The following is an 18,546-nucleotide window of genomic DNA, read 5'->3' on the forward strand; positions in this document are numbered from 1 at the left end:
CACATTGCTGTTTCCTCTTTTTTTATTTTTTACAGTATATATTTATACATTTTCTTTTTAACACTAAAAACCACACAGAAATATAACATGACGCAGATTTACAGGCAGATTCTGAGCCATGCACTACAAAAAGTCAATCTATTTGAAAGAAATTTTATGGGAAAAAAATCAGTTGCATAAGCACTGGCAACCACTGATAAGATCTATAATGAGACATCTACACACACACAAAAAAAGCACATGGTAGTTTTGACTCAGCAAACCAAACCAATAAACATTCAAAACAAAATGAGGAAATGGCATGATGTTTCTCTTCGGTACAATAATAATGAAAGATTTAAGTACATCCTGTACAAGACTGGAGGCACCATTAGGTATCAAAATAAACTGTTTTTTCCTTTTAACAGTAAAAAGTACAAAAGTAAGAAACTCCACACATCTATAATGATTAAAATGTTTTAAACCATCACTAAATATGGGCAGGTTTTGTTAAGTTTTTTAAAATGTCTTCATTAATAGTTATCCAATGTTTCTGAAATGGTTTCCACAGAGTCAGAGAAAAAAAATGTTCGAGATCAACTCTATGGAACTAAATTGGTGCCATAATTTCGTTCAAAAGAGAGAAAAAAAATGAAACTTAACATCTGAAACTGAAAAAAAAACTTGAATCTAAACAGTAATTTTGGAGATTTTCTTGAGTTTCACATAATTTTTTTCCAGTTTCAAAACATTTTTTTCAGTTTCAGAGCTTTTCTTTTTCTTTTTTTGTTTGCTTTGGACCAAACTTTATGGCCCCGAATTAGCTCCATAGATCCCACAGTTCTGAATTTACAAACTGAAAAAAACCTCATATGTCCTCAACTTGTATGAGGAACAATCAACAGATTCTGAGTCTGACATTGAAGACAGTTTGGTTAAAAGTGTACATAACAATAATAATGTAAAAAAGTAATTAGTCACTCATGTGAGTAATTGTATTTTTGTGTCTTTTTTTGTCGCTAACATATTTCAAATCATTATACAAGAATGAGTATAAGGGAATAGAGCAGAAGACAAATAGGTGGATTGGTGTGACGTTGTGAAGTTCTTGATTTACAGGTCAATCTACGTTCCTATCCTCATCAATGGTCACGAGATCTTGGTCGAGACTTAAAGAATGAAATACAGACACAAGTGTCCAAAATAATTTTTCTCCACAGGGTATCTGAACTCTCCCTTAGAGTCATAAAATGTAATATACCTGTTGGCCCATTTTGAAGTCATCTGTCGTTTGTTGAAACGACAGGGCCAATCCTTGAGTTTCAGCGCCTTCATTCATAGTTAAGAAGCTTTTCAATCAACATTTCTGAGTAAAATCGCAAGAAACTGTGCTAATGATGGGTGAAAAAGCAACCAGCCTAAAGAAAGACCTTGCTGATTGAAGATCTAAGAGATTCCAAGAACGTCTAGGTTGTTGAAAGAAACTTTAACGACTGAAAGATGACAAGTCCGTCATAGGTTGCTGTTTTCTGAAACAGATGTTGAGATCAGGTGCAGCATGTTGCCTAGATTGAGTGGTTTCTTCTTTTCATCTTTAAAAATTCACATTTCAGATCTCATCTGAGGTGCTGACATTTTCCGCCTGGCCTTTCGGATTTAACGCAGAAACTGAGTATTTCTTCTTCATGGAATATTCAGAGTTGCTGATGGAGCTGCGAACGGTGCTGCGACGCCGTGCCAACTCGGCCAGATCCTCGGCAAGGACGCTCTCCATGACCGCTCCGAGGGAATGTTTGATTTTACGACACAAGTCAGGGCAGCTGAAGACGTATAGGATGGGGTTGAGGACACTATTGAGGAAGCCAATCGTTGCTGAGATCGCAAGGGCGTTGGTTGCTACTTTCTTCGCAGAACTGTCTTTGGGAGCCATCACTTCTATAACAATGAAAAGGTGGTATGGAGCCCAGCAGAGGACAAAGGTCACCACCACAGCTATCACAAGTCGAACAAATCGGAAAGGTCTGCGACAACCTCTTTGTGCTAAGCTGGAATTCACGACGACATAGCTGAGAATGATGATTGTGAGAGGAATCAGGAAGGCAAAAAACAGCTTCATAAAAGCCAAACCCACTTTGCGCTGCCTACATAGAGCTTTAAGGTCAAAGGGTTCGCTTGGGAGATACTGTGAGTAACTGTAGTAGCACAGACACTTGCCTTTTCCAAGGGTGATGGTGTCACGGAACATAAAGAAAGGGATAGTGAAGAGTACAGCTAAGGCCCAAATCACACAACAAATCTTCCCCACCAGCTGTGTGCTTCGGTAGTTTTGAGCCCAAACGGGTCGCACCACCACCAGGCAGCGGTCCAGAGAAATGGCGGCCAGCAGGAAGGCGCTGACAAACATGTTGAGGAAAAAGACGGAGGAATAGATGCGGCAGAAGGTCGAACCCAGGATCCAGGACGCTCCGCAGGCATGGTAGAGACTGAAGAAGGGCAAGGTAAATGTGGCCAGGAGGTCCGACGCTGCCAGGTTCAGTATCCAGATGCTGATGATGGAGCGACTGACACGGAAGCCCACTACTGCCAGGATGAGGAGGTTTTCTATGATGCCGATGACAGACACGATTCCAATGAGAGAGGCGGTAAAAATGCTCATTGAGGTCAGGTTTTGTGCGACACACGTTTGGCTTGGTATAACAGAGTTGTTGGGAGGAAGGCAGGCCATCTTGGAAGGAAGAGATTACTTGGAATTTCCAAGAACTCTAAAATAAAAAACACAAGTAATTAATCACGTGAAGTGGTCACATAGTTTAAGCTATAGATTATGTGACAAAAATAAGCTTGCATTACTTCTGAATACAGTCCGTACAAGTTTTAGATTTATAGTTATAGTAAAAATACATCCATTGTCTTCTGCCTAGCTAAGGGTGTTTTTACACCCGATAGTCCGGTAGACTCGGTTCGACCAAAATTCCAACATTGCTACATTTTCAGCTGCTGCAGCTCATTTTCACACCACACTTTGAGCAACCTGCTTTCCCTGTCACCTGCACCAAGAAGCACTGAACGAAACGACACAAAAGCCGCAGATGAAGAGACAGAGAGAAACGTCCTTCTTCACAAAATGTAAACAAATGGAGTAACGTCAGATTTTAGCTGTTGTAGGATTTCTCTCTTGTATTTGGTAAAAGACCACAAGTCAATTCTCCTGCTGTCGCTAGACTCACGTCTTTGTTTTGGTTGTATCTACCCAGAATGCCCTGCTCTGTAGTTTCTGGTTTTGGAGCGGTCTCCGGCCAACTTGGCATTCACATATGCCTTTGAATCGCACCAGAGTTCACTTCGACCGAATCAAGAGCTAGGTTTGTAGAGAGACCAGAGTTCATCGCTCAAACAAACCAGGCTTTCTAGGCAAACAAACACGAAGTTTAACATCTGTGTTGAAGTTTTAAGACTATTAAGAGTTTTTCAGGTAGTTAAACATTTATATTCATGCTCTTATTTTGAAGGGGGGAAGACTGTTTATGCAGCAGTTCCATTTCCTCTCCTTGTTTTCTACCTTTTTCTCCCCAATTATGTTTTTTCAAACAGAGACTAAATAAAACATGGACAGTAGAGAACAAGATATAAAAAATAAATAGAATATCTAAAGGTATTTCAAAACATGTAAATTATAAACTCAAAATTAAATTAACGCTAGAGGGTTGTAGTCTTTTAAGAGCAGATATAATTTGAATGGTTTTAGTATTACTTGATATTAATAATACAATAATAAAACGTAAAAGTTCTGTATCACTAAGGTCACATGTTTCTGTACCCAGAATGCATTGCTGTAGAGTCACACCATGTAGCTCTAAACTCTAAAACTGAAAGAGGGTGTACTTTCTTTTTTTGCTGTGACTGTATCCAATTCTATTATTGAGTTAATTTAGAAATAAGAACAATCAGAGGGGGACAGAGTATCCAAAAAACAATGTACGCCAGTAAAAGTAGTACTATTTCAACATATTTTTACTGAAGTAAGAGTAAAAAGTGGCCGTCCAGGAAATTACTCAAGTACTTGGTAAAAAGTCTACACAAGTACTGAGAAACTGATCAAATTATCAATCATTTAATATTTAAAAATTACATCATCACACGGACCAAAATATAGTTAGGTGGAAATTTTGGTATTTTAAAGATCAAAATTACAATAATTCATATAAGTAACAAAAAAATAACAAAATCAGCTAAATAAAATGTTTCCAAATCAGTTTATTTCAATAAAAAACATCTTAAGAAACTTTAACATAAACTACAGATGTGTTTCTGTGTCTGGTGAGTTTTGGGTTAAAACATGTTTGTTTTTCATTCAGTTTGTAGAAAATCCAGAAATTTTACTCGAGTAAGAGTAGAAATACTTCATAATAAAGTTACTCAAGTAAAAGTAAAAAGTAGATTGTAGTAAAAATACTCCTAAAAGTGCTTTTTTTTTTCTTCAAAAAACTTATTCAAGTAAATGTAACTAGTTACTACCGAACTCTGAAATAAGAAGAAAACTGAAATAACACTGTAATAAACATGACATAACACATGTTAAGGACATGAAAGAGTCTTTATAACTGTTGTCATGACGTGTGACACGATAAATACTGACTTTTTAAAGCAAAGTTGTATTAAAACTTGCATTAAAAGTCCATTAAAAGAGTCAACTTTGCATTAAAAGTGTCATTATTTACCGAAGGAAACTTCCTGACAACAGTCATAACCGATCACAAAGACTCTGTCATGTTCACAACTGGTGTTATATCAGATTTATGACAGTATTATGTCAGTCTTATGCACATATAACAGTGTTTAGGTTTAGGTTGTAGAATCCCACTTGCTTTCTATGTATCAGTGCAATGGGGAAATAGCGCCCCCTCTCTGTGTGGCTGGTTATATGTTGCTGGCCCCTGCACTCAGTGCCAGTCTGTGAAAGCTGCACGAGAAGTGAGTTGCATTCTTCAGCACAAAGTGTAGAAAAGTGTTAGCAACATAATAAAACATCATTTTTACTAACTTAGACAAATGGTGTGTAGTGACTATTTACTAGATGTTTGCCTGGCACCAATTTTTGTACTTTTAGTTTTGTTAATATTGTAAAACACTTCGTGTGCTAAGTTAAAAGCTAACATAACGCTCTGCCATAGTGTGCTGAGTGAAGTTGAGCCGTTGCACTGATGCGAACCCCGATATGTTTTTATTCAGGAAATAAACTGCCTGATCACCCAGAAACTCCTCGTCTTCATTAAAATAAATCTACACAACGCAGAGTCGAGGGGTTACTTGGGCCGGCCTGGTACAGTGGAGTGAAGCAGAACCCGGTTACACACACCCCTTCAAATAAATGTTATCAAATATATTCTATAGCTTATATATATTCTATACTAAAATAAAGCGAGGCAGAAATGTGTTATAGGTATAGAAACCACAGGAATGACTTCATCAGAGATGTTATCTGTTCTTAATTTCAGATCATATTTAACCTTCAGCTTGGTGTTTCACAAGCGGCTTTGTTATCCTGATCTCAACTTTGAATGAACAAAACATGGATAGGAAATAGCATCTGCCAAAATAACCCGATGAATGATGGACAACTTTGGGCCAGAATTAAGAAATGATAATAAAAATAATAATGATTGTTGCTATAAATGACACACAAATGAAAGAAATTACTGAATGTTGTCTGTATTCTTTGTAAAATCATTTATTTCACTTAGTTGTGATACTTACAGAGTAAAAATGAATGATCTGGGTTGGGATGAGGCTGATCCAGTCGCTGTGAAGATAAAACATAAGCTGTGATGTTCGCTCAACGAATGTGGTTAATCACTATCTCTACAAACCACAACATTTAGTTTTTTAGTTTTTTAGTCACAGCTTTAAGAGGGGGATTTGTTTCTGCAGAAACGTACAAAGCCTTGCAGGCTGCTCACATTGTGTGGGGTCGAAACCACAAGTCTCAGTTTATTTACGATTATATTTGATAGATAAAAGTGGTTGGGTAGAGGAAGGAAAGTAAGACATTTGTTCTTTTTCTTGCTGACGTGGTTTTGTATTCAACTTCCCAACTCAACTTCTGTTTTTTGAAATTCAAAATGTTTGGATATTTTTCTATAGCTTCCCTGAATGTCCCTCCTTAAAAAATTAAAGTAATCAGCTGCGATAAACCAAACAGCAGATGTCTGCCAGGATAAAATGCATGATGCATTCGTCTCCCGCAGGTTTTCTCTGCAGCTTTACTCTGGCTGGGCATCCTCTGCAGCCGAGGGGAGAGTTGATGAATTCATTAGCTGCTGGTCCCCTACCTCTTCACATGTTCATCTCTCACTTTACCCACATCCTCTGAATATTTATTCACAGCATAACAAGGTTTTGTATCAGGCAGACCACAAAGTAAGAAATGCAATTTGTATGACAGCCTCGCCTTTTGTCTCAAAGATCTCCTGTTAACACACATCGAAATATCAAGGAGAAGCTATTTATGAAAAAATGTACATGTTAAACAGATCAGACTGCTAATTGTGTTGCTACTATTATAGCGTAAACCAGATAAAAGTACAAAAAAATGTAAGTCTGAACTACAATTAATTGAAATAAATAGAAATTATCCTCATAAGTGAGTCTGAGAGGGGCTGGAAATCATAAGAGTTTGTATTTTCTACCTGCTCCTATTCAAACAAATAATGTAAAACTGGCATGATAACTAGCTTTATTTTTATTTTTTTTCTGTTTTTTTATATTTTGTCTGTTCAAAATAAATAAATATGTAATATAGTCTCATTTCCAGGATGTATTTTTCAAAATTCAGGCCTATTAACGACACCAGGACGAATATTTAGCTGTCATCCCATTTGTTTTCACATAAGTGTTCAAGTTCAACCTTTTATCGTCACAAGCACAGTAGGAAACATTTTTAGCTGTCTGCAAGAATGCCTGACAAAACGTCAAAAAATAATAACAGATAAAAATATTGCTAAATACTTTCTACGAACACAAATAAGCAAGAGAAAAATATGCATACTAAATACTGCAAATAAAAAATGAGCATATTTTTGTTCGTGGGGAAGAAAGAGTCGCCTCAAGCTCGTCATGCAGGTAAAAATTAAATTAAATCATATCAATTAAAATGCCTCACCGGTGAGCTGTGTTTGCTGCAGCGTCTGCTACAGAGTGATGCAGCGACTGATACTCGCAATGGGTGTAAATATGTAAAGCAATAGGAAGTCTAAAAACCTGAAGAGGAACAAAATTGTCACAGAAGACGTGGAGCCAAGAGTCGAGCACGTTCAAGAAGAAACTAGAACTGTTCGAGCTGACGCAGGATGGGTGTCAGAAGAAATTCAAAGTAATTTTAAGAATATGTTTCACACTAATTCCACTTCCTGTTGATACTGATCTCAATGTTTTGCTCTTTTCTGAAGCTGCTTTAAAGTTCACTTTAAATACTCTTGACCATTTCTGTGCAAAAGTCAAGGGTTTGTTTAAAAACTGATTGCATGAATTTGTGCAGAAATCGAACGAATTGCTTCGTTCCAAAAACAGGATTGAGGCAATGTGTTGTTTTTCTTCTACTGGAGACAAGCAACGCTACAAAGATGCTGATGTCAGAAAATATTCAACCACAGAAATTTGTTTGTCAACCCGAGTGCTGATGCATCACCAAAGGTGTTACTTGAGTTGTGTAATTGCAAGAATGCAAAGTTTCTGCTGAAGAATCGATGAGTAGTTCAAGTTTCTTGATTTTGATCCAGCTAGCCGTTATGGTCTGAGCATCTTTGCTGCTTTCTGCTAAGTTGGCATTTTTACGTTCTATCATTACTAGACTGCTTTTAAAATTTGCAACAGGGTTTCTCAGGAGCTGATTGACATGAATTCAGTATTTGATCTAGGTGGATTCGTCTATAAGTTGCTAGATGGGAGCTCCACGGGGACTTGACTGGGTCACCACTACTTTCTCACAGCAGCACTTCTCAGTTCAGCTTCTGCTTTTTACCCTTTAAGTTATGGTTTGACAGTTTTTGTAAGGTTTTGTTTCAAAACTCGGAATAACTCGTAACAATCAGCACATCACTAGAAGTAAACTTGGCAACTGTAGCCTGCTTGGGAACTGTAGTGAGTTTGATTACATTTGAATCCTTGGAAAACACTAAATCCCATGTTGCTCCATGAATCAGTGTGTGTGTGTGTGTGTGTGTGTGTGTACATATGGAGTAATGTGATTTTTTTTTTGGACAATCTGTTAAGATTGTGCAAAAAACCCCAAAACATTTATTTGCATTTTGATTTGTGTACGTATGATAGCAATACCACCGTATTTGACAAAAATACATTTTAAAAAAACTCTTCAGGAACATTCTAAGAGAAATATTAATCAGAGTGAAGTTTACCGTAAATCAGGGTCAAGCTAACAGCTAATCAAATTCAGACTAGCTGTTAATCTGAATTAGCAGCTAATCAAAGTCAAGCTAACAGCTAATAACATTTAGGCTAAAAGCTAACCAGAGTGACTTTAACAGCTACAGTCAGGCTGGCAGCTAATCAGAGCCTGCAAGTCAAGAATGGTACAAATGTGGCTCATCTGCACAGACAGTTAATGCAGATGGAAAGATTTAAAAAAGGATTTATTTGAGATTTTTACTGCTAAATAAAAATGTTATCATAATGATAAATGTTAGGTGCAGCACAAAGCATTAGCATTTTAATAAATAGATTTAATTGATTGATACCCAGTAAATTCACACTATAAATATCACGTTGACTCAACAAACAGAAAGCCACATAAGGAGTGGAGGTGTGTCAGAGTAAGAGGGAATCTGAACAGGACATACAACACAAGGCAGAGATGAAGTTCAGTCCTCATGTTCACTGATGCACCGGCTAGTTTTCCAGTGATATGCATTTTGATAGAAGCTGCTCTAACAATGGTTTTGTGGTGTAATCTGAAAGCACTGCTGCAGTTCGTGACTTGCAGTCAGTTGAAAACGAGCAGACTAGATGATGACATTTCTCCGTTGCACTTTGGCTTACGCTGTGTCGCAACTTTAAAGACTTCAAGAAGTTAGGAAACATGAGGTACAGCAAGACATCTACATGATCACAGACGAGTATTGACAGTCCCTAACATTATAACTGTTGGTAAAAAAAAAACCTTTTGGGCTGGATGAAGTGTGGGAATCACACTGCCACCTGCTGTTGGGTTGGTGCATTGACACCACTAGGACTGTTGCCTTTCTGAGGTACTCTGTTTTCTTCCAAATGTAGATTATTTTACTTTCCATTGAATAAATGTCATAAGCATAAGAATTAAGTGTTAATGAGAAAGAACATTTGAAGGCTTTACTTCTGCTTTAAGGCGTGCTGCAGTTTATTTTGGGGTATAAAAACTGCAGCACTTGCTGACTGTAAGAGCTCTTACACAATGCAGAACAGGAATTAGCCACTACCCTTTAATTTCTCTCAGTCACAGTGTCAGCTTGCAGACGCTGTTAGTGTCTGCAGGCTGCTTCGAGGCATGCTGCAGTTTATTTTGGGGTATAAAACTGCAGCACTTACTGACTATAAGTGCTTTTACACAATGCAGGATAGGAATTAGCCACTACCCTTTAATTTCTCTACTCAGTACACTGTGACTGTCTGCAGGCTGTTGAACTTTGGTCTTCTCCCCCAGCACAGCGAAGCAGCTGCACTTACTCTGACTTTAATAAAGCAACATTGTTAGCACCATATGTGGAGACGTTTGAGAAAACACCAATCCATCTATATATTTATGTTTTTATTTTAAAAACATTATTATCGATGTGAAGTTTGTCCAAATTGGTTTATTTACTCTTCAAATAAAATTTGCCTAGTCAAGAAGTTATTTTCTCCTGATTTTATTGCTGTATAAGTTTTGTTTACCCTGCTTTTTGGCAGTTGGTGGTTACCGTAGCAACCAGCTCCTCCCCCTGTTTTCTGTTGCCGTTTGAAACTGTGGTCTGTTATCTCTTAAGCAGTATCCAGTTTTGAAGTACAGTACATTTCAGACACATTTAATCGTATGCAGAGTTCCATGTTTGATTTTTCTATGTTTTGTGTCTATTTTTTAAATCGTTAAAATTAATGTCAGCTGTGTTACAACTGCTATCTGCCATCAACTGCCGAATGGGAACCATTGATCTGTAGTTTGTTCAGGGTTATTTTTTTTATTCTACTTAATGAGAGACTGGGCAAAAATAACATGTTAGCAGCCGCCATGACAGTGAGTTATGGTACCTACCAAGATGGCCGTCAGCTACAAAGCTCCTTGAAGTGTGACGTCACTTGTAATGTTGTTTAGATTTGCTTTTGAACCATATTAAATGGAACATTGACCAACATATCTGATGTTTGTTGATGATTTTGATGATGGCAGTCAGCAAAATGTAATTGTTACTGGTTTCTCAATTGGTAACTCCAGGTTGTTTTTATAGCTTTTTAACAGAGCAACTTAACTGCTTGGTTGCCAAAATGTGCTATACAGATCAACTTGATTGGTTGATTAATTGTATTTTCTATTTACTGAAGTTTTTATCATTACAAGTATGATTTTTCTTGTAAGTTGATGTTTTTATTATGCTAATATTCTGGTAATAAATAACAAACACTCCATCGTGGATTTTTGTATGTTTCTTGGGTGATAAATTCAAAACAACACCAACAACACTGTTCAGAGGTGATTTTGGGGGGGCGCAGAATTTGGGGCCCCTCTTGACCCTCATTTATCCGAGAGCCGCCATTGCAGAAAGCTACACACACACACACACACATTTACACCGAGCAATACACAGAGGAATGTGGAAGGATGTCACAGTGACACGCATGCAGTAAGAAAACACGCAAACTCCACAGAAACAGCCGAGATTTGTAGAAACGGAGTCAACAGCTGCAGAGGTCATTCCAGCCTCTTTCACAACATTTTATGACCGTGAGATAATTAATAACACAGCATAAAATACCAGCAGTAAAACAGATGTAAATATGAGCTATTTGGCATGTAGCGCAAATAAAGTAAAGCTAAATGTCCCCTCGGATGAAGCAAGTTAAAGTTTTACTTACTGCAAAAACTCGGTGTGATGAAAGTTGGAGGAATCGGGTCTTTCCGCTTCAGACTGTCTGCGGGTTCATGTTAAAAAAACAGGCGTTTCCTCAAAACTTGCTGATCATCCAAATAAAGGTTCTACTGAAGGGAAAATGAGGGGAAAAGGTTTTTTTTTTCTCCATGTTTTTCCAATAGTTGATTCATAGATAAGAGAAGATCTTCCTGGCTGGAGAGAAGTGAGGAATGTCAGGAGAAATTGCTGCAGAAATCCTTATTTCTGCTGTTCAGCTCAGACGTTCAGCTCTTCAACTCTAATTTTGGTGCAGATGTTTAATTACCGCAACCCCTAGGGTAGCCCCCAGGGGGCGCCACAGCAGCTAATCTGCCTGCATCTCACCCTGCCTGCATATTTCTACATATCCAGCTTGATCTAAACATTGACATTCTCATATTATGGATAAAAATTCTTCTTAATTGATATTTTTAAGTGATCAAAGAATTGTCATTTTCCTCCTGCTCAGTGTTTGTTATATTCTTTCTAGATGACTTTTAATCAGGCAGGGGTGTCCAAAGTGAGGGTTGGGGGCCATTTGTGGAGCTTGGAACTGAATCTGTGCGGCCATCGAAATTTGTAGTTCAAGACCGCTACAAACTTGGCACTCTAGGCGAAACTTTTCATCAGTGATAAACTTAATTATTCCATAATAGAAAGCATTAGACACAATTTTTTTTCTTTTATTAGCTGCGTTTTCCTTTAATTTCATAGTAAATGAATGTCCAGCAAGTTTCTACTTAAAAATAATAAATAGAGCATATTTATTGTTTTAAACCTGGATAACAGAAGAAGCATTTCTTTGAAGGAAGTTCTTATTTTTGTTGCTGGGAATAAACAAAAAATAACTGAAAAGGGTTAGAAAACAGTCCAAAAAAAGCTGAAACTTTGTTTCATTAAAATATTACATGCTTAATTTATTGATAAGCATAATTTTCTTTTAAAAACAATTCACAACCAAATTATTTTTCTTCCATGACAGATGGTACACATCTCACGGCTTTTGTGGCGTTTGCCATCGCTTGCATGATGACATATGCCATGATTTGGTAACATGATTTGGTAACATGATGGAAGACATGGCGCATGTCAAAAACCAAGGCGTACATCACAAAACCCGTCTTATGTCACTTCCACGGTTTGAGTTTGGACCTGCTGCGTTTTGTAACCTGCCAAGGGGCTGCAGATGCAAATTAGTTTATACTATAATCTGGTACAGCACATTTATGTTTTAGATACATTATCACTTTCTAAATAAAATTCATATGTATATAAAAAAAGATGCTGCAGAAAACGCTCCATAATGTTCTCAAATTAAACACACGTCTGAACACATATATTTCTATTAACTGTGACGTCATGAAAAGTTCATCTTTGTTTTCTATTTTCATATAAAACAACAATCATTTCCATAATTGTTTAGTTCCAACTTTAAATCGCTGTCCATAGTTTGAGGTGAGCTGTAAGATTCTTTAAAAACAGAAAAAAGCACTTATATTGGTTTGTGTTTGGCTTCCACTGGAAAACACCAGTCACTACAAATAAAGAGCAGTGCAAAGCGGAAACACGTCTCACTTCTGCTCTCCTTTCCTTCCAGATAGTAAAATCAACCCAAATGGTTTTGTCATTCTTTCACCCAAAGGAAACATGACTCTCCATATTTAACCTGAACTTCCAGCTTTATATGTCTGCATTTCTTGCCGCAGAGAAAAATGAGACTTACCTAAGATGTTAACTGGCCCTCACTAAGTGCACAAGAGAAAACAATTTCTCACAGGTGTGAGCAGCTTGTGCAAATCTCCAAAAGATGAAAAGCAATTTTAAAAAAGAAAAACTACACAGGAACGCAGAGAGGAAATCTAATCCAACCTTGACATGCTCACAGGAAAAATAAGAAGCGTTCGCTTGTTTTTTCCTGCTATTCAAATAGGAGTTCCCTAGAGAGCTGAAGTTTGAATAAAAAACCACCAGAACATCATGTAGCACATCATGTAGCCCACCGTAGACTTAGCAGAGAAGAGTTAAAACAAACTCATTTTCTAAGTTTTAAACAGGAAGCATTTCACAGAACCTTTTTTGCGCTGTTCTCTGTATGAATTGTGACTAAGGATTTTCATTAATGCCGTAAACTTTAGCAGCAGTTTGTCAAACGTTTTTGAGAATCGCTGAGGGAGGCGCAGCACTACTTCCATCTATTTTTACTCCAGCAGAAAAATTATAAAACTATGCAGATGATACACAAATCTGTTACAATGTCTCCAGGGGACCACGAAGCCATTCAAGCGCTGAAAATGAAGTATCATAAAGTTTTTTTTACCTCAATAAAAACAGAACTGAAGTTATTATCTTAAAGAGGAACAATCTAGAGGAACATCTGTCAAACTCAAGGCCCGGGGGCCAAATCTGGCCCGCCGTGGCTTTTTATGTGGCCCTTTAGACTCCAAATGACATCAATAAGTCCCTCCAATTTTCTACAAATCTGCAAAATTCACACAAGATCAACAAAACTCAACGTTTTGTTCTGATTTTACAGCAAATTTCTCTCAAAATTGGTCAAAAACTTTGAGTTTAAGTGACTTGGTGATCAATTAAAAAAATCACATTTAACATCTTGCAAACATTTCTAAATTGTCACCACAAAATCTGCAATTTTGATTGCAAAAAAACACATCCTGGAGGAACAGCTATTTGTTGATATTTTAACAGTTTAATTGGTTTTATTAACATATTCTGGCACAACCGGCCCTTTAAGAACATTCAAATTTGTGAAATGGCCCAAAATGAAAGTGATACTTATATATACTTATAAAATACTTTAAAGATCTGCTGTTGTCATAGCAACCTTCCAGACCGCCCAGGTCTTCTGGTTCTGGTTCTGCTCTGCATCCCCAGAATCAGAACCAAACATGAAGAAGCAGCATTCAGCTTCTATGCACCACAAATCTGGAACAAACTTCCAGAAAACTGCAAAACAACCGAAACACTGAGTTCCTCTAAATGTAGACCAAAAACCCACCTGATTAGAGCTGATTTCAAAACATCATAAATGAAACATTAGTCAAAATATTTGATGTTTATTGGTGACTTTTATGATGGTATTCCACAAAATATGTTTACTTACTTCATAATTAGTATATTTGTATAATTTCATGATGTAAATCATTTTGAACTGTGTTGTTTCTGAAATGTGCAACACAAATAAACTTATGACGCATTTTTCCTCTGCTCCCTCCCTGCCCTGCTTGCTCTGGTTTTGTCTTTTTCTCTATTTTTGGAACTTTTTTCTGCACATCTTCCAAATCTACAAATTATGGATCTGGCCAACCGGTCTCTCAATGCAGTGGATGAAATTTTCTCGACAAGAAGACTGGGCACAGGAGAGCCCTGTTGTCCGGCGGTTTATTCATGATCACAGGATTTCTGCTGTTTGGAGCTTGCAGATTCCTGGCTTATCAACACATTTGTGACAGACTGTAGAGACTCTAGTTTACTAGATTATTAGTCACTCTTTAGCTTATATTTTAGAAACTGTAGAGTACTCACTATTTAGATCAATATTAGGTTATTTTTTTAGATTATTATGCAGAGAGACGTCTATTATTGCAGCCCAGAAAAGGAATTAGAACAAACTTAGAAACTTAGCAACCTTTAGACCAGAAAACCAGAAAAGGAATTAGACCAGAGATACTTATTTATACTTATCTACCAACCCTGAATAAAAGTATCTAGATTATTTACTTTGGATCAACATTAGATTATTTTTCTTCCTTTGCTCTTTCCTTTGGTTTGTTATTTTGTTTGTATTTCCTTTTAATTCCTGTAAAGCATTTTGTATTGCCTTGTTGCTGAAAATGTGCTACATGAATAAAATTACCTTTATAGAAAGCGTTTATTATTCAGGTGTTTCCTTCGCTGCGTTAAGAACTACATCTCAGAAACGATGTGTCATCACTTTTCAGAATTACTATTATGAAATTAAAAACGATTTCAGAAGAAATTGCTCGTTTCCTCTTTTTTCTTTTTGTCCAGTTGTTTGAGGAATCATTTCTGCTGCGTTGTCTTGTGTCCCAGTGAACTGCAGAGTAAAACCTGGAGCCCTGATGATGCAAACCTCACTGCAGCTGCAACCCGCTGGCCCAAATCTCACAAAATACACAAAATGTTCATTTGGTTGTGATTTTTTAAGTGAAATAAAAACGAATTGACTGTTGATATTAAACGGCAGGAAAGGTAGAAGGAGAATTTATATTTTTACTCTGGGTATCGTTTTCACCAACATAATGATACGAAACTAATTAAAACTAATATTTTAACCATGTTTATCCAGACTATTTTACTGAAAAACTGACTTTTATGCACACAAATAAGCTTTTATTTAATTTATTAAACTTGATAAAATATAGAAAGCATTCTGACTCTGTTTTTACAAGTGAGAATAAATTTGTGCAAATTTCTTTCAATACAGCAAACATGCAAAATCATTTTTACATTCTGGATCAAACATTAGTTTCCTTCAAAACTGGGTAACTTTATTTGCCTAATTTTTGTTTTTTTTTAATTATTATTTTATTAGCCTGTGCGTTCTTTTGACTTAACAATGAAAACACTTTGGACACCCTGTTGTAGGATGTAGATTAGTTCATTTGTGGCAGTGTAAATATGTAATATCCTTTAATTACTGCATTTAGTAATCTAATTTAATTAATTACACAACTAACTTTGTGCAAAATCTTTTGTTTTTGGGCTTTATTACAGTTTAACGTCCTATAAATGCCAAACTGCACAAACTTCTGATTCCTGAAGTTTTTCTGACTTAGATACACATTCATAATGAGAATTATTTCACAAGTGAAGATGAGGAGATTAAATTAATAACCACTGCGCCTGATGTATAATACTTCACCTCAAGCAGTTTCACAATATTTACCCACACTGCAAAAAAAATAAATATATATATATAAACTACCAAGTATTTCTGGTTTAGATTCCAGTGCAAACATCTTATTTCACTTGGAATAAGACAAAACTAACATACAGTATAAGTAACTTTTCAACAAGATAGAGGAGCTTATTTAGAGTCAATAAATCCTTAATATTGATGAAAAAAATACTTATTACAGTTGTAAATTATTTCACTTAAAACATGAGAAAAATTTCTTATTTTCAGTGAAATAATCTGTAAATGGAACAAATAATTTTCCCATCAAAATTAAGAAATTACTCACTTAAAATAAGTTCCTATATCTTGCCGAAAAGGTATTCATGGGGTAGTTTTGTGTTATTCCAAGTTTACTTAGATATTTGCACTAGAAACTAAAATTACTTGGTAGGTTTTTGTGTTTTTGCAGTGTACTGGTAATTTAAACTTTAAACTCTGGATTATTCAGATCTCTTGGCTCTGACATATAATGTTGGGATTGAGCAAACAAAGATGAGTTTAGTTAAGTTTTCCACTAAATTCATGGTACTCTACTGTTTTATTTATTAACGTCTATGTTCAAAATGTTCAAGAGTTTCACTGTTTTACTCAGATACTATGAAACACAGAGACTGAATGTACAGTATGACAGATATTAATTTACTCTAAACCACCATGCAGCAGATCCTCCATTTGATAAACTAAAATAACCCGTCAGAAGTGAAGAAATGTAAAATACTTCTGAGAAAATTTGTGAGAAAGCAAAGTTTTCCCCTACCGTTCGTTTCAGCAGTGTGAGCTCATGACTCAACAGAGGAAAAGGACTGTCTGCAAACTGTTTCCTTTCTTAATCAGCCGTATCGGCTCTAGTTTCAGTTCCCCAAATCATATGTTGGAAAACTTTTTACAAAAACCAACAATCAAATGTTCGGTTTTCTGCTTAGAAAAAAAGAAGACAGGTCTACATCAATATATCAACAACTGTTTTTGTACATATAGTTTATGAGAAAATGAGGCATCTAGTTTCTGTTGGATCTGTAAACCTGTAATTCATTTATTAAAATGCTTATTAACAATTAAGAGTAGACCTGTCACGATAGCAAATTTTGCTGAGCGATTAATTGTCTCAAAAATTATTGCGATAAACGATAATATTGTCTGAAGACCTTTTTACACTGATTTAATGGAAATGACATAATAATCCATGCGATTTCCTGCCAAAGATAGATACACTTTATTTTCAAAAGAACATTTAACACTTGAGCTGATAAACAAAATAAACAAAACAACCAAAAACGAAAATAAAATGGTCTCCATTAACAAAAAACGCACTTGGAAAAAAAAAACTAAACAACATAAAGCCAAAGTGGAAATAAATACTGCATTCAACCAAAAGAGGGCAGATTATGAAGTCTGTATATTATGTTGCCCTTCAGTAATAATTAGATTTAAATAGAGAAAATGGGCACATCCGACTACCTGATGCAATAGTTCACACTACATGATTTTTTGCTCCTATTTTTCCCCTTATGACAATCTTAAAACGTTGGTCTTTCTAAGATTGTGTGGTGTGTTACGGTAGATAGTCGTTGCCTCTCCGATCTAAATCAGGGGTTTTCCCCGACTGGGCGCTTTAACGCAGCCTGTTGAATGCGACAGGTAGCCAATCAGCAGGATTCTCCTCGTGCTTGATGAGGGGAAATTACGTCTGGGAATCCCAAACAGCTTATACGGCGCAACCCGAAGTCCAGCGGACATCGGAGATGATACGTGGAAACAACATTAATGTTTATTCAACATGCAAAGACTATAGAAATGACAAGAGGAGGAGTTGGAGCGAAATTGCTACTGCAGTTGATAAACCCGGTAACTTTTCAGCTGTTCTTCGTTAACGTGACGTAAATAGGTTCTAATGATTTTCATTCAGTCAGGACTTTACGCTGACACTAGCAACATGCATTGCAGGTAGATTGTAGTAAAGCATTGATTAATGCCTGGTTTTAAAATTAGTTAACTGGACTTATAGCCATTATTCTGTGCCCATTGTTGGACACCACACGGCAGGAATGAATCCGATCAAACCGTTATAGCTAGGATTTCTGTCGGCTAATGTGTGGTCTGTCAGGTTTTGAAAATCGGCCGACAATCAGCTGACAGCTCTAAGATCGTGTCGTGTGCGCTGGGCTTTACACTAAGGAAATGAGGAAGGGAGGAGTCAGTGGAGTTGAGCCTTTTTTCATTCGGTGTCATCAATAGAAAGAGAAAAAGGCCGGAAGAGACGATAATGCCGATAATTAAAATTACTTCCATAGTTTTAATTTATCGTACGATTAATCGATTTATCGTTTATCGCGACAGGCCTAATTAAGAGTATTTTTTATATATTAACATATAATTAATGATATATTAATACACACATTGAGTACAGTCTTATTGTGATAAAGAATTTGCAATATATTTTTTCCCAGCCCTACTCTAAAGTAATCTGGTTAGATGCACAGCAGTAAAATCAATGGC

At 36.5% G+C, this 18,546-nt stretch overlaps 1 protein-coding gene across 5 annotated transcripts; it reads right to left on the minus strand.

The window, feature by feature from the left end:
- Positions 1–4: 4 nt before the first annotated feature.
- Positions 5–16,853, minus strand: LOC114157594 (prostaglandin D2 receptor 2-like). Of its 5 annotated transcripts, XM_028038683.1 has the most exons (5): positions 16,808–16,850; positions 11,077–11,285; positions 5,734–5,779; positions 1,551–2,741; positions 5–662 (listed from the first exon to the last, which is right to left on the minus strand). In XM_028038683.1, exon 4 carries the CDS (start codon positions 2,702–2,704, stop codon positions 1,589–1,591), a length of 1,116 nt encoding a protein of 371 aa, XP_027894484.1. In that variant the 5' UTR covers positions 2,705–2,741; positions 5,734–5,779; positions 11,077–11,285; positions 16,808–16,850; the 3' UTR covers positions 5–662; positions 1,551–1,588. The 5 variants fall into 5 exon arrangements, with proteins under 5 accessions (XP_027894484.1, XP_027894486.1, XP_027894483.1 ...); XM_028038685.1 differs by lacking the exon at positions 11,077–11,285 and having other exon boundaries at positions 16,808–16,853; XM_028038682.1 differs by lacking the exon at positions 16,808–16,850 and having other exon boundaries at positions 11,077–11,414.
- Positions 16,854–18,546: the final 1,693 nt, after the last annotated feature.

Source organism: Xiphophorus couchianus, chromosome 14 (assembly GCF_001444195.1).
Source record: "Xiphophorus couchianus chromosome 14, X_couchianus-1.0, whole genome shotgun sequence".
NCBI classification, from domain to species: Eukaryota; Metazoa; Chordata; class Actinopteri; order Cyprinodontiformes; family Poeciliidae; genus Xiphophorus; species Xiphophorus couchianus.